This window comes from Ips typographus, linkage group LG3 (genome assembly GCF_016097725.1).
Source record: "Ips typographus isolate SLU linkage group LG3, UJ_Ityp_2.0, whole genome shotgun sequence".
Taxonomy (NCBI): domain Eukaryota; kingdom Metazoa; phylum Arthropoda; class Insecta; order Coleoptera; family Curculionidae; genus Ips; species Ips typographus.
In genome coordinates, this window is record NC_138424.1 from 17,013,448 (window position 1) to 17,039,622 (window position 26,175).

The 26,175-nt window shown below is 35.4% G+C and overlaps 4 protein-coding genes across 5 annotated transcripts in view; 3 read left to right on the plus strand and 1 right to left on the minus strand.

Annotated features, from left to right (window-relative positions):
- LOC145725779 (phosphatidylethanolamine-binding protein homolog F40A3.3-like) overlaps window positions 1–26,175 on the plus strand; it is a 276,881-nt gene that overhangs the window by 58,487 nt on the left and 192,219 nt on the right. The window lies entirely within an intron of this gene.
- Window positions 518–1,591, minus strand: LOC145725782 (influenza virus NS1A-binding protein homolog). Its single transcript, XM_081974636.1, has 2 exons — window positions 1,472–1,591; window positions 518–1,401 (listed from the first exon to the last, which is right to left on the minus strand). Exons 1-2 carry the CDS (start codon window positions 1,510–1,512, stop codon window positions 1,185–1,187), a joined length of 258 nt encoding a protein of 85 aa, XP_081830762.1. The 5' UTR covers window positions 1,513–1,591; the 3' UTR covers window positions 518–1,184.
- On the plus strand, window positions 3,028–3,483 carry LOC145726074 (uncharacterized). Its single transcript, XM_081975017.1, has one exon. It carries the CDS (start codon window positions 3,028–3,030, stop codon window positions 3,481–3,483), a length of 456 nt encoding a protein of 151 aa, XP_081831143.1.
- Window positions 8,400–25,541, plus strand: LOC145725778 (protein diaphanous-like). Of its 2 annotated transcripts, XM_081974627.1 has the most exons (8): window positions 8,400–8,530; window positions 9,324–9,459; window positions 13,204–13,368; window positions 13,424–13,581; window positions 13,640–13,716; window positions 13,905–13,974; window positions 17,659–17,789; window positions 24,867–25,541. In XM_081974627.1, exons 1-7 carry the CDS (start codon window positions 8,514–8,516, stop codon window positions 17,774–17,776), a joined length of 741 nt encoding a protein of 246 aa, XP_081830753.1. In that variant the 5' UTR covers window positions 8,400–8,513; the 3' UTR covers window positions 17,777–17,789; window positions 24,867–25,541. The 2 variants fall into 2 exon arrangements, with proteins under 2 accessions (XP_081830753.1, XP_081830754.1); XM_081974628.1 differs by lacking the exon at window positions 17,659–17,789 and having other exon boundaries at window positions 8,403–8,530.

Here is a 26,175-nt window from a genome sequence, read left to right on the forward strand (position 1 = left end):
ATCTTAATACAAGCAAGACCCACTTTCTTCATTTCTGCAATAACAGAGCCTTGTCGGAGAGAGCGACTATGTTTGAGGATTCTGATCGTGCTATAACTTCTTCTATGACATGGAAGATGCTGGGATATTGCTTTTGACTCCTGTTTACTCTGGTACGATCATAATGGGGTTGTTTGTAATAAATTATGCAAAATTTGTTACGCAGTAAAATTTATGTCAAATCATTTCAGTCTTGATGTGCTTCTGAATCTATATTACGCCAACTTTTATTGTCATCTGTGTCACAATCATGACACTAGATATAAGGATCGGCTGGTACCTGGATTGCACCGCACCGCAATTTATCAAAAGAATATGGTTTTTAATGCCTGCAGGTTTTATAATAACCTCGAAAGTACCATTAAAAGTTCTCCAACAGTTGATGTTTTTTAATTTAAATTAAAAAATTTTCTACTATAAAAGTGTTGCTTCCCCGGAGGAATTTTTTTAGAACGCGGGTTTTTAGTTTTTGGGGATTGACAGACATAATTTTAATTTTTGAAATAATTTTTTTTATCTTTTGACGTTTTCGACAGTTACATTTTTTTACAGTATTTCAAGGTATAACCTAACTGACACTAGTCTAAAGAACTAATAAGTAAATTATTGAGAAACAGATGTGCGATAGTGCATTATAATTATCAGTCGATATTATAGCTATTTATGTACTATAGGACATTAGAGAGAACATAGTGACAAGTTTCGGCCTTAAATATAAAAGAAAATGCAGCAAAAGCTAATTAAAAAAGGTTTTGAAGCGTTATAAGCGAGCGTTATTATAATGCCCACAGGTTGTTATAATCTACATCATATCCAAGGTATTATTTGTTCATAATGTATAGGTGAAACATAAATATCATTATAATTATGTGATTGATGATTTTACAGATGGTTTGTAAAAAATAAAGCTACTATATGACAATAGGTACTCGATTTAGAACTGAGAATAGCTTAGAATCTACAGTCCAGAGATTGTATTGTTTCCACTAGAGGACTCTATTAACCTACCGAAATATGATATTACGGGAACACACTGCTTCGTTTTTCTTTTGCAAAATTAAAGCTTTGGTTTTGTAATATAGCAACTAGCCTAATAATCTGTTAAAATAATTAACGCCGTGTACCTAACACATTGTTCGCATTAACTAGGTACTAGTTTGTCTCAAGACGTGCTCTAAATTAACGCAATCCAACACTGCTCCTCCTAAACCACCCTTTTCGGAAAGCATACATCTTTTGTTTAATGTCCATTTATTGGTTTCAACATCAAACTCTTCCACCGAATTTAAGCTGTTATGGCGGTTATTAAGACCTCCAACAGCCAATAACCGACCATTCAATGATACTAATTCATGCCCGTACCTTATAGAAAGAAATATAATTAGGTTAAGTTAAAATAAGTGTGCAATTTAGTTGTGCATGTAGTAAGTACCTTGCGGTGTGCATTGGCGTAACAGGTTCCCAACTCATCATCCGTAGGTTCAATCGTTCCCCATTACTTAGAACATCATCTATGTCCCATCCTGAGTCCGTTAAATATTATGCTATGCTATAGTAAAGGTAATCTTAATGCATACTGAAAATTACCTCCTATACAGTACAAATTGCCATCTAAAGCCGCTACTCCACACGTAAGCCTTGAAGTTGACATTGAAGGCACTGAATCCCATTTACCTTCTCGAGGGTCATATCTACATTAAACACATTTTAATTAACAATACTAAATATTTAGAAAAATAAACAAACCTTTCAACCGTTGTTTTGTCAGATTCACCAATAGCATAGAGAGAACTATCTGTAAGGATTCTGTTATAAAATATCTAATAAAATTGAAATGTTAGGAAAACGAGTTTACCGAGAACTGCAATTTTGCAATCATCCTTTTGAGAGTTCATATCAGGACAACTGTTCCAAATCCCAGTCAATGGATCAAAACTTTCCATTGAACTGAGTATGGAAACACCATCGTGCCCTCCGCAAGCGTAAATTAAGCCGTCAAAGGAACAAGTACCCAAACCGTAGCGTTTGGTTCCTAGAAGTAATTTTAATGGATTTGGTGTTCATTTTGATCACTTAAGCAGATATTTGGATCATTTTTTGGTAAAATAATAAAATAGATGCCTAAATACCTATTTATGTACCAAGGTCGTTAGAGAGAACATAATGTCCTGAAGGTTTCGGCCATTTTTCGGACATTATACTCTCCCTAACGCCTGCAGTGCATACAATGTTTTATGTTTCACCTTATTCAGCAATTATTTACTTTTTCTGGCATTGGAAACTAAGGAATACCGTTACCGGTAAGTTGTTTAGTGTTTATTTTACCTGAATGATGTAACTTTGATAGTTCTGTCAGTTAGTGAAAATTGCAAAATCTGGACGAAATTTTAGAAAATATATAAGAAAATGCAGCAAAACTAACGAAGGTTTATTACCTAAAAAGTCAAGAGCATCCTAGGATAGGAAATACGAAGTTTTTATAGCATGGAGGAATAAAAATGCCATTACTAGTATTAAAAAAGGTTTCAGGGCGTTATGATAACGCCCGCTTATAATGCCCTCAGGCTGTTATCAACACTATATCTTACACCGTTTTGAAGGTATTATTTATTCATAATGTATAGGCAAAACATAAGATATATAATTGTAGTTTTAAGTAAAGTTTATTTTTCTTCACTCGTTTGAGAGTGGGAATAAGTGCTTTTCCACACAGAATGACCTGACTCGGCTAAAGCCACTACGCTCGTCTTGAGCGTGCGGGCAAGTCTCATGCACTTTCTACACTTGTTAGAATAATAACTATATCCACCAGAGCCTGCAATCACACACTGAATCTAATCAATGAACACGGTATACAATATCTTTGGTTTAAAAATGATACAAAGTTAGAAAGAATGAGTTGAGTGAGTAGAGAGAGTGAGCTTGGAGTTCGGTCTACAACTGAACCGTCAGAAAACGAAACTTATGTTAATAGATCGCACGCACAGCATGGAGAAAACGCCTAATATTAAAGATGTCGAGAACGTGGAGGAAATAACTTATCTAGGTGCCCACATCAGCAGAAATGGCGGATTAAGTCAAGAAATCAAAAGGATAGCTCTTACCAAAACGGCCATGACCAAACTCAACAAAATTTGGAAAGATCGGCATATAACAACCACAACAAAATGCAAACTAAACACCCTAGTTTTTCCAATTGCGCTATACATAGCAGAATCCTGGACCTTAAAAGCCGCAGACATCGCCAAGTTGGATACGTTTGAGATGTGGGTCTGGGGAAGACTACTGAGGATTCCCTGGACAGACCGCAGAACTAACGTATCCATACTCGAAGAACTTAGCATCCAAGTCAGATTGTCAACTAAAATCAAGCAACTGATTCTCAAGTATTTTGGACATGTCAGCAGGAGGAAAGATGGCAATCTCGAAAAACTTATGGTCTAGGGGAAGGTAGAGGGAACACGACCTAGAGGACATTCTCAAAAACGATGGCTGGACCAGGTGAAGCAGTTTACAGGAAAATCTTTCCAAGACAGCATTAGAAGCACGTCAGATAGAGAGGAATGGAGGGAAACTGCTAAAAACACATGAGACTAACATAGGATCACGACGCTTCAGAGATACTTATTATTTTATCACAATTTGGAGACCTCCTTTTTCTATCAAAAACAATTAGCACTCTGATGAGGTTAGTCAAGTGACGTAAGCTTGGTGTCTTAGAAGTTTTTTCTTTATCCGCCGCAGGGCAGAAAACCCGGCAATTTAATACTTGGTTCTTCAAGAGAATGAAATTTTCTAATTTCATTGATTGCGTCTACAGTATGTCCAAGATTCGATTCTCTATACAGGGATCTCGCTTCCCGTAAGAGCTACTGCAAAGGTTAAATGGTGAAAGTTTTAGAGAATTTAATAGGCAATCCAACACCGTTTTAAAAATATTAAATTTTTGCTTCGTTTTTGAATTATTTTCGAAAAACCAAAAACGACAGTTATTTTCAAAAAAGTGCTGTATTTTCGCTAATTTTAAAACATTTAAAATTTGTACACAAAGGGGGGGTTTAGTTTTAATTTTCTCTAAGAAAATCCATAACGGGCGCTGTGTTATGCGTAGGACAGCCATCCTGTTGCAACCATAATTTTCTAATGTCAGCTTCATTTGGCACAATTTTTCGACGAGCTGGTAAGATTTCAACTCTCATTAAATCCAAATACCTCCTTCCATTAAGATTATAATCAAATGTAAATGGCCCTTTAAATTAAACGATTTCCTAAAATAATAAACATTGCTCAGTTACTGAGTCGCAACTTTATTATAAAAGTAATATTTTATTTGCATATCAATGATTTCACACCAAATATTTAAGCTAAATCTTGTCTGCATCCGTCTTTGAGCAATCTCATGGGGATTCTCTACAGCCCAAAAATGTCTGTTGGGCTTATTAAAATCACCACAATTAGTAATCCTGCTTTCATCAGTCCATACAACAAATTTAGAAAATTCTGGATCCTGGTCTCCTGGAGTTAGTTCAAATTTTTATATTAACTTTGACGCCCTCTAGCGGCCAAACGGTTCAACCTATCAACCAATGGTGTCATATCGTTGGAAAGCCCGTTTCATTGGCTTTCCATTGAAATATAAAAGTTTCTACAAAGTGTCCCAAATAAGGGAGCTATTAAGGATTGAATGCAAAAGTGTATCAAAAAAGTTCAAATTTTTTTAAGTCAACTTGGACGCCGTCTAGCGGCCAAACTAGGGAACCAATCAACCAATGGTGCCATATCGTTAGAAAGCCCATTTCATTGGCTATCCATTGACAAATAAAAGTTTCTAAAAAGTGTCCCAAATAAGGGAGTTAGTTCAAATTTTGATAAGTCAACTTTGACGCCGTCTAGCGGCCAAACGCTTCAACTGATCAACCAATGTTGCCATATCGTTGGAAAGTCCGTTTCATTTGGCAACTGTTTTTTAGCTTTTTTAACATAAAAGTACATTTTTTTGTAACATGTAATACATCATTTTAATGTAAAAAACGTGCTCTTTTTAACTAGATAAAAAAACAAAATGGCGTCCATAAAAAAAAAAGAGGTTGATAATGGTATCTCGAAACCGAAACGTCGGAACTGAAAAGGAAATACACAGAAAGATAGTCCTTAAAAAGTTGCTCTAACAATGTTCAAGCCAAATTTTAAAAATTTTTAAATTATCGAAAATACAGCACTTTTTTGAAAATGGTCGTTTTTGGTTTTTCGAAAATAATTAAAAAACGAAGCAAAAATTAAATTTTTTTAAAACGGTGTTGAATTGCCTATTAAATTCTCTAAAACTTTCCCCATTTAACCTTTGCAGTAAGTAGCTCTTACGGGAAGCGAGATCTCTGTATAGAGAATCGAATCTTGAACATACTATACAGGGTGTCCCACGACGAAAGACCTCGATTGATATTGGAAAAAGTATAACTAGGAGAGTTTTGAAAATTTGGTAGGATACTGATGTGGGCATGCCCAATCCAACTAAAATATTTTCAAGATGGTTGCACTTCCGCTTATACCGGAAGTCGATCACAACTTTCTTATTTTAAATAGAACACCCTATATATTATTACATATTTGGATTCCTCACAAAATTCTGACCAACTTTTGTATAGAATGCCCTATGTCTATCTCTAGCCGTTTTCGAAATATTTGATGTTTTTCCAAAAAAGTGACAGTTGCAACGCTCAACATATTTTTGTACTATGTTAAAACCGTATTTCATTTTGCAATGAAACTTTGGGTTATTGTAAATAAAGGATCGTTTTATTAAACTGAGGGTGCGTAACGACTCATTTGTATACAGGGTCGTCAAAAAAAAATCATAAACTTGCCACTAAAAAAAATGAAAAATCTCAAGTTTTTTAAATGGAAACCCCCATTTTTTATGACGGAATCATTTTGAGCATTAAAAATTACTATAAGTTTCAATTTACTTGCCTATACCTAAATCCAACCCATTTCGTTTTATTTGAGAATAAACATTTTTTTATTAGGCTGCATGCTCGGCTGCATGGTTGGGATTAGCTGGTACTCTAGTTGGCCATGCTTTTGACACACGGTGATATTGGAGACCTGCAGGGCATGTTAATAACACTAGTTTTGAGTGTTTTGACAACTGCAAATATGCCGTAGCGGTTACGTTATTCAAACCAAGATTACTTAAATCTGTTTATTATTTACGGAGAATGTGATAAAGTTGTGAGTAGAACATGTGAAGTATTTGCCGCTCGTTATCCAGAAAAACCAAAGCCATCACGAAAAGCTGTCAAGCAAATAATTGAAAATTTTAAGAATACGGGATATGTGAAGATAAAAGCTATTAAAACAAAACCAATTCTTAATAATACAAATGTAGAAACTGCAATTTCTAACCAACTTTTGTGTACAATTCCTATCTCTAGCCGTTTTCGAAATATTTGATGTTTTTCCAAAAAAGTTATAGTTGCATTGCTCAACATATTTTTGTACTTATATTAATAATTAATTTAACAAATGTTCGAAATTTCGACCTTCAGCTTCGTGACACTTTGCGCACCTTAGGATCAGCTGCTCATGGGTTGCTGCTCTTATTGCGTTTGGGCTTAAACCACGAAACGCGTTTCTCACTCTTTCAATACAATTTTCCTTTGTTGTTAAAGGAAGATTGTAAACTTCATCTTTCCCCACAGCCCCCCATACAAAATAATCTAAAACTGACATGTCTGGCGAGCGGGGTGGCCATTGAAACGGTCCGTTGTTAGCAATCCACCGGTCGTCAAACGTAGCTTGTAGAAAATTATTGACAATATGACCATTATGAGGAGGTGCGCCATCATGCTGATAAATTACCCGTCTTCTGTCGGCTAGACAGAAGTAGGTAAATTATCCAAGTATTCCCTTTCTAAATCTTGAATTATAGCTAGATATCGATCACCTACAATAAAAACATAGCATTAAATTAAGTTTCAGTACTTCACAATTTGTCGTTTAACATCGTCGATATACCGTTTAAATTTTCTTCATAAAAACGTATCATAACAATTTGGTCATTCCTCACAGCACAATAAACATTAAAACAGATTTCTTGAAAATTTCTCTCTCTAATTACGTGTGGATTTATGTCACACCAGTAGTGTGAATTATGTCTATTGAACATTCCATTTTTAGTGAATTTGGCCTAGTCGCTCCAACTAACTAATATTATTCAAAAACAATTCATCTTCATAGTGACTAGTCAGCAAAAACTCACTAAAAACCACTCTCTTCGGAAAGGCAACCTCTTTTAAGGGTTGCATGTTGCACTAATTTAAATGAAAAAGGGTGTTATTGACAAAGTTGGATTTGCAACAAAATAGCCCAAAATTGCAATTTCTACATTGGTATTATTAAGGATTGGTTTTGTTTTAATAGCTTTTATCTTCACAGATCCCGTATTCTTAAAATTTTCAATTATTTGCTTGACAGCTTTTCGTGATGGCTTTGGTTTTTCTGGATAACGAGCGGCAAATACCTCACATGTTCTACTCACAACTTTATCACATTCTCCGTAAATAATAAACAGATTTAAGTAATCTTGGTTTGAATAACGTAACCGCGACGGTATATTTGCAGTTGTCAAAACACTCAAAACTAGTGTTATTAACATGCACTGCAGGTCTCCCATATCACCGTGTGTCAAAAGCATGACCAACTAGAAAACCACATAATCCCAACCGTGCAGCATAATAAAAAAATGTTTATTCTCAAATAAAACGAAATGGGTTGGATTTAGGTATAAGCAAGTAAATTGAAACGTATAGTAATTTTTAATGCTCAAAATGATTCCGTCATACAAAATGTGGGTTTCTATTTAAAAAACTTGAGATTTTTCATTTTTTTTAGTGGCAAGTTTATGATTTTTTTTGACGACCCTGTATACAAATGAGTCATTACGCACCCTCAGTTTAATAAAACGATCCTTCATTTACAATAACCCAAAGTTTCATTGCAAAATGAAATACGGTTTTAACATAGTACAAAAATATGTTGAGCGTTGCAACTGTCACTTTTTTGGAAAAACATCAAATATTTCGAAAACGGCTAGAGATAGACATAGGGCATTCTATACAAAAGTTGGTTAGAATTTTGTGAGGAATCCAAATATGTAATAATATATAGGGTGTTCTATTTAAAATAAGAAAGTTGTGATCGACTTCCGGTATAAGCGGAAGTGCAACCATCTTGAAAATATTTTAGTTGGATTGGGCATGCCCACATCAGTATCCTACCAAATTTTCAAAACTCTCCTATTTATACTTTTTCCAATATCAATCGAGGTCTTTCGTCGTGGGACACCCTGTATACGATGCACTGTTTTTTAGCTTACGGGTACAAAAGACGCTGAAAACAAACAAACTTTATTGCACTACATAGCGGAAACTGTCGAAACTAAATGGCCGGATCTGATCAATTTTTACGACGAGATGCCCCATATTGACCGGTAATTTTCAACGCCGAGATTTTATTGGTAGAGCTCGAATCAGCTAAGAAAAGGCCACAGGCGTCATCAAACGATGATGTCACGATCTCTGTACGTCTCGCTTTAAATATTGCTGCTCTCGTTACTTTCCAAGTTGTTGCAGCCAGTCAGTGGCGTGCTATTATTTTATCAGTAAAATGAAACATTTTCGTCGTTTTTAATAAAGAAAATAAAAGACAACAAGTTTTTCAAAGGAATGGAAACTCCTTCTGCTTCTTTCTTCATAAATTGTAAGACGTTACTGACGATTTCACGGCCTTGGCTGTATATGATAACACCTTTCTTTCCAACCTTTTTGAAAGACATTTTGACAAAATAACGTTTTTTATTCATAACACTATGTGAACTTCAACTGCGACCATCAACAATACAACCAAAACACCAGACTAAAACGGAACCTAACCTAACCCCCTAAGTCTCCCTGTCCGCCACTACATTTTTTTAAACTTGGCAACACCGTTTAGAGTGCCGGCTAGTAAAAGCATATAAAAAGGTCCAAATGTCCCTGGCCGCTGCCGCATCTGTTTTAATTGTGTCCAAGTAAAAACCGTACTACGTTGCCAAGTGGCTTTTTGACCGCTTAACAATATATTTTCGGGAATATTTTAATAGGACGCCTCTGATTATATCTAATGCGACGGCAACTGTAGAAGGAGAAAGAAATAGTTTTAAAAACTGCGTCATTGATGATGCGGTGGCCTTTTCTCATCTGATTCGAGCTCTAACTAACGAAATAAACAACGAACATTTGCAGAGCGAGTCGTGTGTCATTGGACACTATACAAAAAACACTGAAACAAATGGACAATAACTTGAAAAACTTGAAAACCGACTTGGAGAATAATCGCATACCTCAGAGTGATGACGATACATTTGTTGAGGTTATGGATGTATCCTTTTTTGCTGACTAGTAATCTTATCGGCAGTTTTTATTAATTAATTAATTTATTTATTTAGGCCCAACAACAAGGAATTAACTGATTCACAATAACATTAACATAAGTTTCATACACTTAAATGGAATGTGATCACCGTGAAAACGATTAGACAGTCGTCGCGTCGGCCCTAATGAAACCGTTTTACGTCATTGGCGTTTAACGCGCCGCGTTGCCAGATGTTTTTTTTTCATCGTCAAAACCCCGATTTTACATCAATTTTGTAATTATTTATTTCTTATACATACAAGGTGTCCGGTTAAGGGTACAGAGCGGCTATATCTCAACAACGATAAGGTCTTGTTGGAAAAATCTTACAATTAAAGTTAGCCCAGGAAATGGCTGGAAATTAGTTTGAACCATAAGTTAAGTAAGAAACCCTAAACTTATTGTATCTCGGAAAATCATGCGATGAGCTATAAATCTAAAAACGTCATTTAATAACTTGGGTAACATCGCATCGTTTTGTTCTATGACATTTTTTCGTAAATGTCATAATAAGAGAGAGACAGGTCAATGCAATTTCTTATATTTAACTTTTAATATCTTCTGAACTATTTAACCGATTCGAATACTTTTGGTCTAGTTTGAAAGGGCATTTTAATGTTTTTCAAAAGACATACTTTTTTGTACCGTTTAGTTTTACAGAAAATACACTAGAGGGCGTTTTCTGCAGAGGATACACATTTTTTTGTTTTTTTTTAAATTAAATGGAACAATCCGTTTTATTTTGCGGAAACAAAAAGAACTTGAAGTTATGTCAATTTTTTGTGGAAACCGTATTACGATATCTCCACCCGATTTCAAATAAAAGAGGAAAAACTCAAAAAATCTGATACCTTTAACTCGACCTTTAATTGCCCAAACAAAGTTAGCCAAAAAATACTCACAAATGTTCAAAATGTTTACCATTTTTGTCGATACACTTAATTAGACGTACTGTAGAATAAACTACTGCTCCAATTTCAGTCCTGGACAGGGTTCGAACGGCAGTTCGTATTCTGTAGTATCATATTTTCTTTAGTTGTCGGTTTCCTTTGAAAAATAATGTCTTTTAATCTACCCCAAAGATAAAAATCTAAACATGTAAGATCTGGCTAACGCGCGCGACCAAACAAACTTCCTCTTCCAATAACACGATTTGAATATTGCTCGCCTAAATGCTGACGAACGTTTCGGTCACAATTCGCCGGACATCCATCAAGTTGGAACCACATATTTCTTCTTGTTTCCAAAGGCACGTTATCCAAAAGTGGTGGAAGGGAAACGTTTAAAAATTCCAAAAACCTCTCTCCATTATCAGTTTTCTTCAATTCAATTTTTCCTTCCACGATTCCACACCATACGTTTAATCTTCAACGATTTTAATGTTCGACTTGCCGCATTCAATGTGGGTTATTCTCGGACCAGTAATGCATGTTTTACACCCCTTGCGCTACTGAAAGTGGATTCGTCCGTCCATAATACACGTGATAGAACATTTGGATTTTCCCGAATCATATTTAAAAGCCAATGATAATAGTTTAGTCTACAGTCATAATCAGTGTCAGTTAATGCCTGATGTAGAACAATGTGGTAGGGGTGCATTTTTTTATTTTGCAGAATGTCGTGAACAATTGTTTTTGGAACTCCCAAGTCTTCGGAATTTTTTCTGGTACTTAAGGTGGGATCATATTGAACATAGGCCAACACGTTAGTAATATTTTCTACGGTGTAGGTACCTGTACGGTAACTCGTACAGGTCTTTGAACGGTCTGCACATTACCAGTTTCCAGTAGTCTCCTAGCTAACCTGGAAAACACTTCACGAGAAAAACGTCTTTTCTGTGGAACTTGCAATGCGTATTGTCGCGATGCAATTGCAGCATTTTTGAAACATTTTATACTTTCAGGTGATTGTTGAGTGAGTTTTGACAGTTATGACAGCTGTTCCGTGACGCAAGCAAATTATTAAAGTGTTTCTTAACGTTCCAACTGTCAAATTTGGCTCCATAAAGCTGTAAAGACTACTTACGGTGTGGTTCCTCCAAGATACACATCTACTTCGCATTTTATACTTTCCAAAAGTCAATTGCTTGAATTGTTGCGTTTGATGGGCACTTATTAGCCTTTTCTTTATCATTTCTTTGAATTCTCCTAAAGTTCCTTAGCTATCCTCCCCTCCTAAGTGCCGTCTCGTTTGAGGTTAGCAACCAATATGACAAATTGGTCTTTGTTTTGGGCTTAGTGCTGATTATCTCATGTTTCTTAACAATGATTTCTTCTTTCTTCCCATACTTCGCTTTCCCTCAAACTTGCCTTCTGTAATTAGTTGGATCTGGCTATATTCCCGATGGCGCATTATGTGTCTGAGGTAGGCTGTTTTTCGTATTTTAATCATGTTGACTAGGTTGGAGCGAGTATTCATTCTCGTAAGTACTTTTTGATTGGTTGTTCTACCTCTCCACCTAATCTCTTGCTATATGGATAGGATGAAGTCGAGTGTTTCCTCATAACTGAACACTTTACTCTCTTACAAAGTGCTTTGAACGTCAGGCCTTTACTAGAGATTTCTTGTCATATTGGACTGGGCTCGCTTTGTTCCTTTCTCAACAACAATGGGCCTATGTCGCTGTCTTCTAGTTGATTTTTCCTAATTTCATCGGGACATTTATTATCGGTTTTCAGCTGAACCATTATGACGGACACATCTCCTTCACGTTGTTCCGCTTTCTGGCAATGTTTGCATTCTTCGGCGCAAAGTCTTCTTGATAGAGAATCTGCGTTATTATGCAGCTTTCCGGGTCGATGCTTGATGTTGAAATTATACTGCTGGAGTTTTTCCTGGTCCCTTCTGGATTATTGTACGTCACTCGTTGGAGAGCGTGACGGTGTCCTTACTCGACAATCTCGTTTAATGTGTCCCGTACGTCCGCATCTATAACACTCCACTGTCGTGATCGGGCGTGATCGTTCTAACTGTGTGAACTGATCATTTCCTGATGTTGCCATTTGTTGCACTAATTGGCCGACCATTGATTTAATTTCATTTATTGATGTAGCAACATGATCGGCTGGCGGTACTCTCTCCTCTTGAATAGTCACGGCCCTGGTCTTTGGCTTTAAGTCATTGCACGCAGCTTCAAATTCCAGCGCTCAAACCAGTAATTTCAGCATTTTCTTTATCTCCGGATCTCGAATCCCTTCTACAAAATTTTGTGCCACAATTTTTTCTTGGATTTCCTCCGGGACGGCTGGGTAAGCCAGATGCACAAGGCGACGAATTTCGGCTTCAAACTCTTGTAAATTTTGAGAGAGCTCTTCTGCTGGCAGTTTTCTCGTTCTAAATGGCGTAGCTTTATCTGGACATCATTCTGAATTTTATTAATGTCCTCCCGTACATCATTTAAATTTACCTGATCATCATACTCCATCTTTTTGAGACGGGCTATATACTCTTGGATCTCTGTCTTGTTCCCCTCTAGAACGTCCAATATTTCTACGTTACGCTTTCCTTGCCGCTCTCTGTCTTCTTGACGCATTTCTATATCTTGTTGTTCCTTGTCTTGTGGTCGAATCCTTTCTTGTTCTTCTTTGTCTTGTTGTCGAATCCCTTCTTATTTTTCAAGCTTTGCAATAATAGCTGCAAGTTGCTTGTTATTGGCATAAAATAAATAATACACTTTTTCAATACTTTTTTCCTTGACTGAACCACATTTAGAAATTCTCCAAAGAAGCTCGAGAACAGTGCGACGTGATGCAAGAGATGTTTAAAAAAATGGAGTTACTGTACACGGAACTGGCCGAGTATTACGCTTTCGACAAACAAAAGTACACTCTGGAAGAATTTTTTACGGATTTGAAAACGTTTAAGGATAGTTTTATTGTGAGTAGATCCGATTTTTGTTGATGTAGCGTGACTTAAATTGGATTATTTACAGCAAGCTAAAGCTGACAATCAGAAAGAGCGGGATATGGAAGAAAAGAGGGAAAAGATGCGTTTGGCAAAACAGAAGCAGGAACAAGAAAGGGCGGAAAAGAGCAAGCGGAAGCTAATCGATATGAATCCCACACAAAACCAAGAAGGTGTAATGGATAGGTTCGTTTTATATTATTTTTATTTGAATTGGGGAATGTTTAATTGCCGGTTATTTCAGCTTATTGGAAGCGCTATCCAGTGGAAATGCTTTTGCTAGAAATGAGAAGCGAAAACGAGGAAATCGTCCGTTAGGAGGTGAGTTAGTTCTCTAAGTTATCAAATTTTATAATTCTTAAAATAACTATTGTCTAACAACAAGAATACGAGGAAGTGGAAATTATATTCGAAGGTATGAAAAGTGTCTCAGACTACTAAATTGAAACATTTTATTTATACACCAGTGACCAAATATTTTAACGGTTTTTTCTTTAATTAATTTAAAGCCGAAAGAAGAGCACAACTCCAACGTTCCAGATCAAGAACGGGTCTGATTGCCGGAAGAGAACTTAGTAGGTAAGTGGTGAGCTCTCTAAATATAAGAATCTCAGTGTACACACTACAGGGTGTTTCATAATATATGCGCGCAGGGCTTGAGGATATGGTAACTCGTGGTCAACTCGGTTGGCATGTTGTTCTGCTCCTCTACCTCTTCTCTCCATGTTTAGGGATAGCTTTTGGATTTTTTTTTCCTTTTAATCCAAGTATAACTTGCCCCTTATACCCTTTGTTTCCGCTAGGATAGTTTTAACAACCCCACACCTGACACCAAATGTAATGGCCCAAAAATGCCTTATTCCAATTTTTGGGTCTTACAAGCCTATTTTTGGGGTTCGAGGGGCAAGCGCTATACCCTAAATGACACAACCACCAACCGCGGATCAAACATTTATTCAGGTTCCAAAATCATAGACAATTTCTCAGCTAGGTACGGTTCGGTTCCACAGACTTAGGTCTAGTTAGCAATTCTGGCTTTAACGTACCTTTTGGACATGTTGAGTTAAGTTGAAGTGACATGCTTTAGGTCAAGCGGTTACGTGGTTTCTTTACGAGAATTTTTATGGGTTTTCCAAACACCTTAGTTTCACAGATCTTGCACACTTAAGAATTTTGGTAGAACTTATTTTGCACACATGACTAGAACTAGACCCATTTGGGTCTTTTTTAGACTTTAACTTTATCTACCGTTTTTGACCGATTATTCTACCGCCATTAATTATTTTGACTTGGCAACACTGCCTCTGGACCATTTTGAATCTTTCATAGACCTCTAAATGCTACTGAGAATACATGGTATATAAAGATTGATTCGTTGGTCATATACTATACAGGGTGGACCATAAGTAATATGGCGAATAGCTGCAACATATTCCTGACATCAAAATAATACGATTTAGCTTGTCCTTGTACCTAATGTATATAATATACCTATTGTCCTATACCGAATGTTAATATTAAGAAAGATTCAGGGTGTGAAAGTTGAAATTTTGTTCTTGATTTTTAATCATATCATCTAGGTCTTTTGATATAAGTTAAGGGGGTTTTGACAGCCGGTAAATACGATGCTTTCATCTATTTTGCAGTAGCTAATAGGGGGCGTTACCTATAACCTTTTCAGCTCTGAATCGGACAAATTAATTAAGAATTAAGTTAATTTCAAAATATGATTGCAATATTACATACATTAAATATCTCGAAAACGGTCAACTTTTAAGATCTAAAACTAGTATACCTTTTTTACATAGAAAACATATTAGAATCATATTTTGAAGTCGTATGTTCGTTTCAGTTGGGTAAAAAAAAGTTTAAGTCTTTTTAAGCAGCTGAAATGGTTACAGGTAGCGCCCCCTATTAGCTACTGCAAAATAGATTAAATCGTATTTACCGGCGGTCAAAACCACATTAAACAAATTTTCAGTTATTTATATGAAAAGACCTTGATGATCGATAAAAAATGAAGAATAAAATTTCAACTTTCACACCCTGTATCTAATTTAGCTAAACCGTATTATTTTGATGTCAGGAATATGCTGTAGCTCTATGTCCCATTACTTATGGTTCACCCTGTATAATGTATCCTCTTAGCCTCTGCCTTTTATGCGCGTATAGTTCTCCATCGTTTGATTGCGATATCTTTTTTGATAGAATGGAAATTTTTTTAAACAAATTACCATTAAATTCTAGTGTAATATTGTGCGGAGATTGGAATATAGATTATACTGATGCCAGTTTGTGGTCGGTGCAGCACATTAAGGTTCTGCTGCTGTCTAATGGCTTTGCAATGCATGTCAGGAGTTATACAGGGGACTGACTAAGCTGACGTCGACTATTATTGATTATGTGTGTTCTAACTTCTGCGATAGTTCGGTTGTTTGTATTGTTAAAGATACGGGTCTCTCGGACCATGAGACCGTGCTTTCTAATTTCAATCTTGCAAAGCCCAAGAGGAAAACTATTAAGAAATTGCAATGTTTGTTCACAAAAACGAATTTTACCAATTCAGCGTGGAATGGACTGCCATTCATGGCAATAGCTTGTTCCTTAACTTCCATACAACGCTTCAATCTATTTTTAACAGATCCTTTCCCCTGAGGGCTGTAAAATACAAAAGCAGCCTTGGACTACCAAAGAACTAACGACGTCCTCTAATAATATGAGATGTCTACACAAACTTAAAAAATACTTTATAACTAACCATTTTTTTGTATACAGCAATAGATTGATAGGGCTAGCAATAAGCAAATGGAAATATGGTCTATTATTAATCAGTTTAGGGGAGAACATGAGGGAGTATGCTCGAGGGTCGATTTGACTGCTGAGACACTCAATACCTTTTACTGCTCCATTGCTCCGAGCAATGCCAACTCAGTGAATGTTATAATTATTGTCGCGATCCTTCGGCGGACTTATTCCAAACCACTTGTGCTGAAATAAAAAATAAGAGTGCAGTGGGCTGGGACCGACTATCTGTCAAAACCTACGAGGATCTTCCTAACGAATCGATTGTTTGCGGTTACTTTTCTTCTTTTTTGAAGTCTGCAAAGTACTACCATTATTTAAGGGTGGTGATAGAGACTTGGCTTCTAGTTATAGGCCGATTTCTTTGCTGCCCACGATGGGCAAGATTATTGAGAAAATTATGAAGAAAAAGATCAACGGTTTCTTGGAGAAGCATGGAGTCCTTTCTCCGACACAATTTGGTTGTCAGTCGGGCTTGGGCACGGGGGATGCTATGTTTGGGGTCCTGTATGTGGGTATAAATGAGGGTGAGGTGGCGTCAGCTGTCCTTGTTGACTTCACTAAAGCCTTCAACTGTGTTTCCCATTTGGCCTTACTTGTGAAGCTCGAGAGGTGCGGTTTCAGGGGTTTTATTTTGGACTGGTTCAGATCAAATTTGTCTGGACGATCACAGGGTGTCAGATTTCAGGATGAGGAGTCTGGTAGAGGAGAGCTTGTTGCTGGGATCGATTTTGGGTCCAATCTTGTTTTTGGTGTCGGGTAAATCATTGACATACAAAAGGAAGTGAAGAAGGAAGATGTATATCTTTTGCAGATGACACTGCGATTGTGTGGCGCCACAGAAATCCTCTAGTGTTGGAAGAAATGGTGCTAAGAGACCTGGCTGCAGTCAAGTTGTTGTGTTCGACTAATTCCCTTACTTTAAATCTGGGGAAAACTAACATAATAAACTTTAAATGCCTTATTTGATAACACAACAATTGCGAGCTTGGAATCGGCGAAGTTATTTGGGACTGGGGTTGGATGAGGGACTTAAATCTGACCAGCATGTTTTGCAATTAAAAGGTGAACTGGCTGCTTCTTGCTATGCTGTTAGAAGCACAAGAAAAATGTTAAAATCTCGGGTTGATAAGAGTGTATACTTTTCACTTGTGGAATCTCACTTGAGGTACGGCATTGCTTTTTGGGGAAATTGCTCGGCCAACCTGTTTCTGGCTGTTCTCCGTTTGCAAAAGCGCGCAATTGGTTTGGACCCTCGAGGTTCGTGCAGGGACCATTTTGGACGGTGCTCCATCTTGTGCTCCAAAACGAATTTTTTTACCAATTGTAACACGCTGTAGCTCTAAAAGGCACCATTTTTAGAGGGTAAACTAATAGAAACTCATTTTTATATTTTTGGACGAGCTGCCATATCCTGAATATTATGAAACATCCTGTATATTTATTCTGAAACTATCTCAGACGTTCCCAGTCGTTAAAAATCGAGGATCTCCCTAACTTTGCTTTGCCCGAGGGTAGAGAAAAGCTTCTGGAAGATTCTGAGGAGTACGGTTATTCGACCACGTCGTTGTTTTTCTGATTGAACTATTCAAGTAAATCAAGCGTGTTTTGTTATGTTTGACGCGTTTAACCCTGGCTTTTTATTAATTTTTTTGAATGATTAACCAGATTGATTTTAACCACTAGGATTGTGTGAAGTTATTAGCATAATACACTGGGTGTTAGGCTAGAAAAAGTGACGCGCGAAAAGTAATTTAAGACAACGTATTCCATTTCATATTATAAATGATTGGATTACGTTTCTGAAACACAGTGATTGAATTTGTTTATTAAAACTAATTGGTACAAACAAAAAAAAACCTGTACAGGGTGTCTCACGACGAAAGACATCGATCGATATAAGATAAACTACCGATAGGTAAGTTTTGAAAATTTGGTAACATATAGTAAAGTCAGCATGCTCAATTTTTGCGCCTCCGGTTTTACTGGCAGTAGGTGTCAACTTCTGGCTGTCAACCAAATGATAGTACTCAAAAAGTTAAGATAGGGACATGCAAGCTATTTTGCTCTATCTCATTTAGATTAGGAGCATAGATTAACACAACTAGATAGATGTTAATCTCCGTGTTAACACGGTGAAGCAGTGTACTGTTCTCGCGGAGTGAGTTTACCCGTGCGTCACGAGGGCTACGTCATTTATAATCATATGAATCAAATCAAGTTTTCGTCAACAAACCTGTTGTGTTCATATTATAGAAAAGGGAGTGTCTAAAGCTTCGTCGCGTTTAAAATTTTGCGTGTATTGTCAGTCACAAAGTAGAGATCTTTGGCTGCAAATTTGCACTAAAACAACCTTATACCAAAGCAAATCAAAAATATCTTGACCGTAATTTATTTACCAAAATTCGCAGAGATGTATCACCAATATGTAGTATTTCTTTAACTTTAAGCTCTTGATTTAGGTTCTGGATAGTTACATACTAAAATAAATACAACAAATTAAAAATTCAGTAAGACATTCTGAGTGATGCTGTAGTATCTCATATCTCATTTTCAGGTTGCAATCCACTTATTTTATTTTAAACCCGCTGGAAAACATTTTAGACGCTTATTTTATTTTTTCTGACTTTATTATTAATGTTTCAAGAAATTTTTATGAAAAATCTATAATGCAACCCAAAAATCTCAGTCTCTGGAAACAATGAAATGTTAATAGATGTTTCTTACAAAAGTAGATATATTTTACTATTATTAACATACTATCGTTGTACATATCATATAATGTATTTCGAACATTCATTTTAATGCTTTCAGATAAATCAGTGGTCTTGGCCCGTCGATAACATCTCGATTTACGTTTTCTAGGTGAGGAAATCATAAGATTACTTGCTTGCTTTTTCCGAATCGAATAAACAGTTTTGCGGGAAATTTTCAAAGCAGCTGCAACCTTCTAGTATCAAAAAAAAAATACATCAGTAAGAATATGTAAGGTCTTAAAATTTCTTATTTTCTTCCTGAACAGATGATAAAGCTTCTAAAGGTCATCCATTGGTTTTTTCCAATTCAAAATATTCACAAAGGTCTACAATTCTTAACTGCTGGGCTTGTCTGTGGAGAATTTTTCCAGGCATTTTCTAAAAAAATACTGTAATAGTAAGTAATTCCGAATTTAGGAAAAACTAAATGGCTAAATAAAAACCATAATAACCACTCCCACTTTTTTTTCAAAACAGGTTAGTTAGAAATTGTGACAATTTTGGTTAGATCGTGACAGCCACATAAAAAAATAAAAATATTAATAATAATATTATGAAAGTACTTACAGTTAAGTTAAGTCAATAATGCATGTCTACTTCTAAATCATAGGGAGATGACGCACGGGTAAACTCAGTCCGCGAGAACAGTATGTATGAATTCTTTCGAGTCACAGGGGTCGCCACATGTTCACATTTGATGGTCGTCAGATGTCATTTTCACGTCTTTATTGTCCTGACAGATTTTTAAAAGCGCCATCTGTTGGTATACTTCGACAAACTGGTATTGGCGGGCTTTTTGAATTAAATTAAGTCCTTATTTCATGATTTTGGTTCAAGAAACAGGTAAATAAAACAAAGTCCAGTGCATACAATAGCTATTTATGTAACCAGTTACGAAAAGATCGATTTTGTGTAACGAATGAATGTTTCTAGGGCGAGCGCAACGAGGTCCTACAATTTGAATGAGTTACACAATAAGACATTTTCGAAACGTGTTGCATACATAATTTTTTCTAATTTTGACCAAAAAGCGGTAAAAACCATCTTTTAAAGTGATTTATCACAAATATTCACTTTCATAGCACCTTGTAACAAGTTACGAAAAGTAAAACGTTTTGTCACTCTAATCAGTTTTGAAAAGTGTCACTTTATATGCCAAAATTAGAAAAAATATATTATATATATTTTAAGGAAATGAACATACAAAACACATACTCTACAAAAATAATAAGCTTTTGGTTAGTAAGTTTTTGCACCAACTTACTAAACCCAAGACTATACAGGGTAATTCAAATTCGACCCTCACCATTGGGATCTCAGAAACCATAAGAGATACGAGAAAGTTTAAATTGGGGCAAAGTTGCGCAATTTAAAGCTCAACCAAATGCTGTTTTAAAAATTTTTATTTTCCGAGTAGTTCCGAAGATATTCGAAAAAAACTGAAAATTTGATTTTTGGTTTTTATTTATTTCTAACCTTATTTGAAGAGATATCCGAAAACTAAAAACATCTTTTCATTGCCACTTTTTCCTAGCTATTCGATGATGGATTCAAATTTGCCACACGACGTTTCGTTTTTTGTCAGTCATCATCAACTTTCTTTTTTCTTATGGGCGTCATATTGGATTTTTAGCCCACCAAATAGTACGTTTTATTCTGATTTTAGTGATGTATAATAACTTATGATTTGCTTCATAAATAACAAAATAAATCAATAAAAACTAATTTTACCTTAGTTAGCTTTGAGTTAATGAGACGTTTTATGAAGATTACTTGGTAGTACTTGTCACACGCAATTGGCCTGAACATACTTAGTCACAAAGGTGTACACGTGACTTAAACCGGTTTATACACTCGAAGAGCTTAATTGTTCTTTTCGTGAATAAAAAATGGTTTAAGTCACTTGCTGTATAAATAACTATTAAATCACTCTGAATGACATTCGCCTATTTCCAGATGTAAACAAACAAACATAAATGTCACATCTACGGGGCGCGGTGCAAATTTAATAGAACTGTCATTTTATTTTTCGAAGATGTTGAAATTTAATAAAAAACTGTATAAAACACCTGACTTAAACCGGTTTATTCAGTCGAATAAATATGAATAATTAAAAAATGGTTTAAGTCACTTGCTATTTAAATAACTATAAACTTGCACTCAACATTATAAAAAATTAAAATTTGGCAAAAAATTTAGTTCCTAAAATGATGATCTTTCTCTTGGAAACATAAATGTGCTGTTTAAGTTAGAGATAATGATAACAAATCTCTTTTTCCGATTAACCTAAATAGTTCAGCAATGCTTGTATAATAATAACATTTCCTGCGGGGGTTTCTTTTCTAGATACATTTTTAACTATGACTGACTTGCTCTAATGATCGTCCGAATTATCGTGTTTGACAAGTACTGTCAAATAATGACATTTTATAAAACGGCCCATTAACTCAAAAGCAATAACTAAAGTAAAAATAGTTTTTATTGAATTATTTTGTCATTTATCAAGCAAATCATAAGTTATTGTTACGATTTTCCCGTGAGCTTACACAAAGTCAATTTAACTCAACAATTAATAACTTTATTTACACTTTAAAACACTCCGTACAATAATTAACACAGCTACTAAAAACACTATTACAATTCCACAATTACTCCGCTATTTAAACTTTACCGCGTTCCCAAATTCACTACTACACTACTCCTACTCTCTCGCCGCCGTCGACGCCGCTTCTTTTATATTCGCAAACCACGTTCTAGAATGACCGCGAAACGCTTCGCGATTTGCCTCGATTCTTCCAGGTATGGCGCTTCCTTCTGTGGCCTACTTTAATACGCGCCCGGCCAGATATTGCGGCGCATCGGTTTCATGGAGTATCGAGCATAGTAGGCCCAGACCGTAACATTATTATACATCGCTAAAATCAGAATAAAACGTACTATTTGATGGGCTAAAAATCCAATATGGCGCCCATAAGAAAAAAGAAAGTTGATGATGACTGACAAAAAACGAAACGTCGTGTGGCAAATTTGAATCCATCATCGAATAGCTAGGAAAAAGTTGCAATGAAAAGATGCTTTTAGTTTTGGGATATCTCTTCAAATAAGGTTAGAAATAAATAAAAACATAAAATCAAATTTTCAGTTTTTTTCGGATATCTTCGAAAGTACTCGAAAAATCGAAATTTTTAAAACAGCATCTGGTTGAGCTTTAAATTGCTCAACTTTGCCCCAATTTAAACTTACTCGTATCTCTTATGGTTTCTGAGATCTTAATGGTGAGGGTCGAATTTGAATTATCCTGTATAGTTAAGAATAGATCATAAAGCTATACTTTATACATAAAACATACATACACATACTTTTTACATTATTTCTATTAAGTACTACTATTAGTAGTACCTAGGTATAGTGCAAAACTAGGGTTATAAAACAGATACATAATACATTTATTAACTTTGAAGTCATAGTGCTGTTTAAACGCACTTAAACACTTACACTATACAAAAGAATACATTAGTTTTCCACTAAACTTACCAAAATAATCGTCATAAACTAAGAAGCTATATTGAGTTCTACAAATCATTAAACCTATTTTCTCTTTGTCTCCTTGAAAACCTCTTATAGTAATCCTCTTACTACCTTAACATTGTAACGACTAAAAATAAACTTTACTTGAGATCTTACCTGCTATAAATTATTATTAACTATAAGAAGTAAAATAAATCGTCCTAAAAATTGTTTCCACAGTGAAAAGGTAACACTGTCTTTTTCCGGGTTAGGAAAACGAAATCGTCGGGAATGTTTTGAAGGGCTGCACCCCTTTATGGCACATCCCGTCTTGCCCATAGTGACAAAATTCTTTGTAAAACCCAGCCAAAAGCTAAAGAAGGAAACTAAAAAAACCTATTGTGCAAAAATTGCACAAACGAGAGAAAACACTATAAAAACACCGCGCACGAATTAGCTAAGAGTATAAATCACAGCTATAAATTAAAAACTTCAACCGTAATATCAATATTTGAATAAATAGACTTGTCTAAAAAAATTTGAATTTGTCAAAAGTTGTTTATATCCTTTTCATTTTGTTTTGCTTTATTAGGAGCTTTGACACCCAATTTTTCCAAAACCTAAAAATATTAATTTTCAAACGTCAATATCTTGAAAACCGTTGCAGACAGATATAGGTTATGATAAATAAAAAATGAAGTCGAAAACCATAATGGATTTTAAGATTTTATAGTTATTTATGTATTAAGCGCGCAAACCATGACTTTTTTGCTCTGAGAATGACGTTTGCTGCGCGACACAAAGTGGAGCGCAGCAATCATTCGATAAAGTAAACTCCTCAGTAAAGGGTAACTTTTCATTGAGATTTGGAACCGAAAAATGCATCATTATTGAATGTTTGTAGAAAATAGTTATTTGTTTTACAAGGCGAAAAAGTAGCACATTTACTGCCGCAGCGCTATTCATTGCCGAGTCGAAGACGAGGCCATGAAGAAAGATGAGGCAGTAAATGTGCATTTTCGCCGAGTCAAACACATAATTTTTTCGCCGATTATTGTCAATCAGACTAACTTTTTATATTTAAGTAGGAATACACCTCTCCTATTTCTAATAATGAAAATTGTCCACCTATGATGTACCTACAACAATAATTATACCTGTTTGGTTGCTATGATTACGATCTTAAATAGACATCTTAAATAAGCCAAAATTGACATCTAAAAGTTTAAAAGTGTGATTAGCGGCAGTAAAAAATTTTTACTGCCTAGGCAGTAAAAGTGGTAATTTACAGCCTGTCGTTAGGCACTAAAATGACAGGTTTACTGACAATCGGCGAAAAAATACATTTTTGTTCAAACGGACGCGAAGCACTCACTTCACGTACTGTTTAGCGGCCGTTAAACAGTACGTTGTCAATAGCAACGGCCGAAAAAAAAAATACAGGGAAAAAGTAAATTCACAATCACCATGTCGCCGTCTACGCTTATAGTTGCTGGTTATGACTTCTCTATGTGACCACTGTGTGCACCAATTACAGCAGTACACCCATCCAGTACAGCAATCTTCGTCTACCAATTTCATTTTCGCGTTTTTTAAAAAAATTGAAAATATTTCTGAGAAGAGTCAGTTTATTATTTAACGTCACATCAACAATGCATAACCAGCAAACATAACAATAAACTTCACCGTGATTGCTAGACCCTTCTCATTTTATTTATCAAAAATTAGGAATTTCTAACTAAATATCGTTTGAACAAAAAATGTTGTGTACACCTCGGCCGTGAAATAATTTTTTCGTCCTCAAGATTGTTGTCCTCGGCAGTAAGACGGCCTCGGACGCCAAACTTTCTTTCGGCCGAAAAAATACCATTTCACGGCCTAGGTATACAAATAACTATTTTTCAGGTCTCAAACTAGTTGTGGTGTAAGCCTGTTGGTGTGACTTTCTGGTTCTAGACGGGAAAAAGACGCAGACATAATTTAAAACTTTGAAAATGTTTGTTTAATGACTTCAACAATTAATTACAAGTATACTATTTGTTATTACTTTTAGCTGGTATGGGCTTTTAATGGTTTAATTTAGGAAGCCGTCAAGTAGTGATGTGTTTTATTTTATTGTTGAATAATAATATTAAATCATTTCAAAATAAATAGGTATTACCTTAACTTTTGTTGAACTGATTATGTTTACAGGATAAAGAAACACTAAAAACGAGTGATGAAGGAATATGTTGGCATCAATTCAAACACCGGAAATAAGAAATGAAGGTTTAATTAGTATTAAGTTTTAAATAACGTTTTGATATATTTAGAAATGCATTTGTTCAAAGAAACCCCCAGTATATTATGCGATAATATTAAAAACGTATTTGTAATCTGAATGTTTATATATTTTTTCTTTTGCAGTCAAATAGCCACGTGACCAGACATTAAATGGACTCAAAAAACAACGAAAGGTTTCATCGCTCATACAGTCCAGTAATCTGTAGTGATATATGCAATTTGTGACTTATTATTATTTATTTTCAACGTAAGTTTAGGGCCTAGTTTTTCAATGTCCCTGTTAAGTTACTAAAAAGGTATAGATTTGATTTGATAAATTTTGTGGTACCTTTGTGAAACACTTAATCTGCCTTAATGAGGACTTTTTTTTTTCGCGTTTTCTAACCGGGGTAAAGAAATTGTATAAATTTATTTAGGTCACAATTGTAAGTACATGTACATATTTTGTGAGCATAATTTGTATATTTGAATTTTTATTATAACAGGTAAGTTGAATCTCTGAATTCTTTCCATTGCCACGTCACTATTGTAAATCATGCCTTAACTTTCTATTTAGTAAACTCAACATTGTGTTATTTCCTTAACTTTGTGATTTTTCTAACGGCTTATCTAGCTTCGTCCACTTAACATTTAGTAATTTTTATACAATGATGTACACACTTCAGTCACTAAAATATACTTTTCTACTCGCATTTTTCGTAAATATTTCGAGGTATTTTCTCTAAATGTATATTGTGAATAGCAGAATTATATCAAACCTATTTTATTATTAAATTTTGTTTGTCATTCTTGTTTTAATTTTGCGTAGATCGTTTTTTTTACGAAAAATAAAGGAAAGTTAGAGAAGAGAAAGAGGAAAGGGAAATATTTTAGGAATGCGTTCAGGAGGTTAAAATAAGATAAATGAACCCATATTAACCGTTGCTGAAATAATTGGTCCTTAGGTTTTTTCTTTTTTGTGACTGTTTTTCATTTTAAAATCAATACAAACAAATAATTGTGGTCTAAACAACAAAACTAAACTAATTTGGAATATTTTCGAAAATACCTCCACCAACTTCAATACAAGCTGCAGCTCGCTTGTTAATCTGTCGAGTGGTACGCTGAATTTCTTGGGGATTGTTTCTAATAATATTTGCGGAATTGAAAATTCGATTGCGGAGTCCTTCCACGGTCTCTACTCTTGTTTCGTATACTAGTGATTTCATCCACCCCCAAAGGCAATAATCCAGTATATTTAAGTCTGGTGATCTCGGTGGCCAAGCATGGCGAGGAGGTCCTCCTCGGCCAATCCAACGATCACGAAAACGATTATCCAAGAAATAACGCATCCTGCGACTAAAATGAAGTAAGACGTCCATCCAATACAAAAGGATCAAACAATTGGTCGTTGAGTATTCCACACCACACGTTAATACTGAATCGATGTTGA

Coding starts and splice junctions, on each gene's coding strand:
- LOC145725782 (XM_081974636.1), bottom strand. CDS start 1,512: ATGATGAGTTGGGAACCTGTTACGCCAATGCACACCGCAAG. Junction 1,402..1,471: donor ACGCCAATGCACACCGCAAG/GTACTTACTACA, acceptor TCTTTCTATAAG/GTACGGGCATGAATTAGTAT.
- LOC145726074 (XM_081975017.1), top strand. CDS start 3,028: ATGGAGAAAACGCCTAATATTAAAGATGTCGAGAACGTGGAGGAAATA.
- LOC145725778 (XM_081974627.1), top strand. Junction 9,460..13,203: donor CATTTGTTGAGGTTATGGAT/GTATCCTTTTTT, acceptor AACCACATTTAG/AAATTCTCCAAAGAAGCTCG. Junction 13,717..13,904: donor AGGAAATCGTCCGTTAGGAG/GTGAGTTAGTTC, acceptor ATTAATTTAAAG/CCGAAAGAAGAGCACAACTC.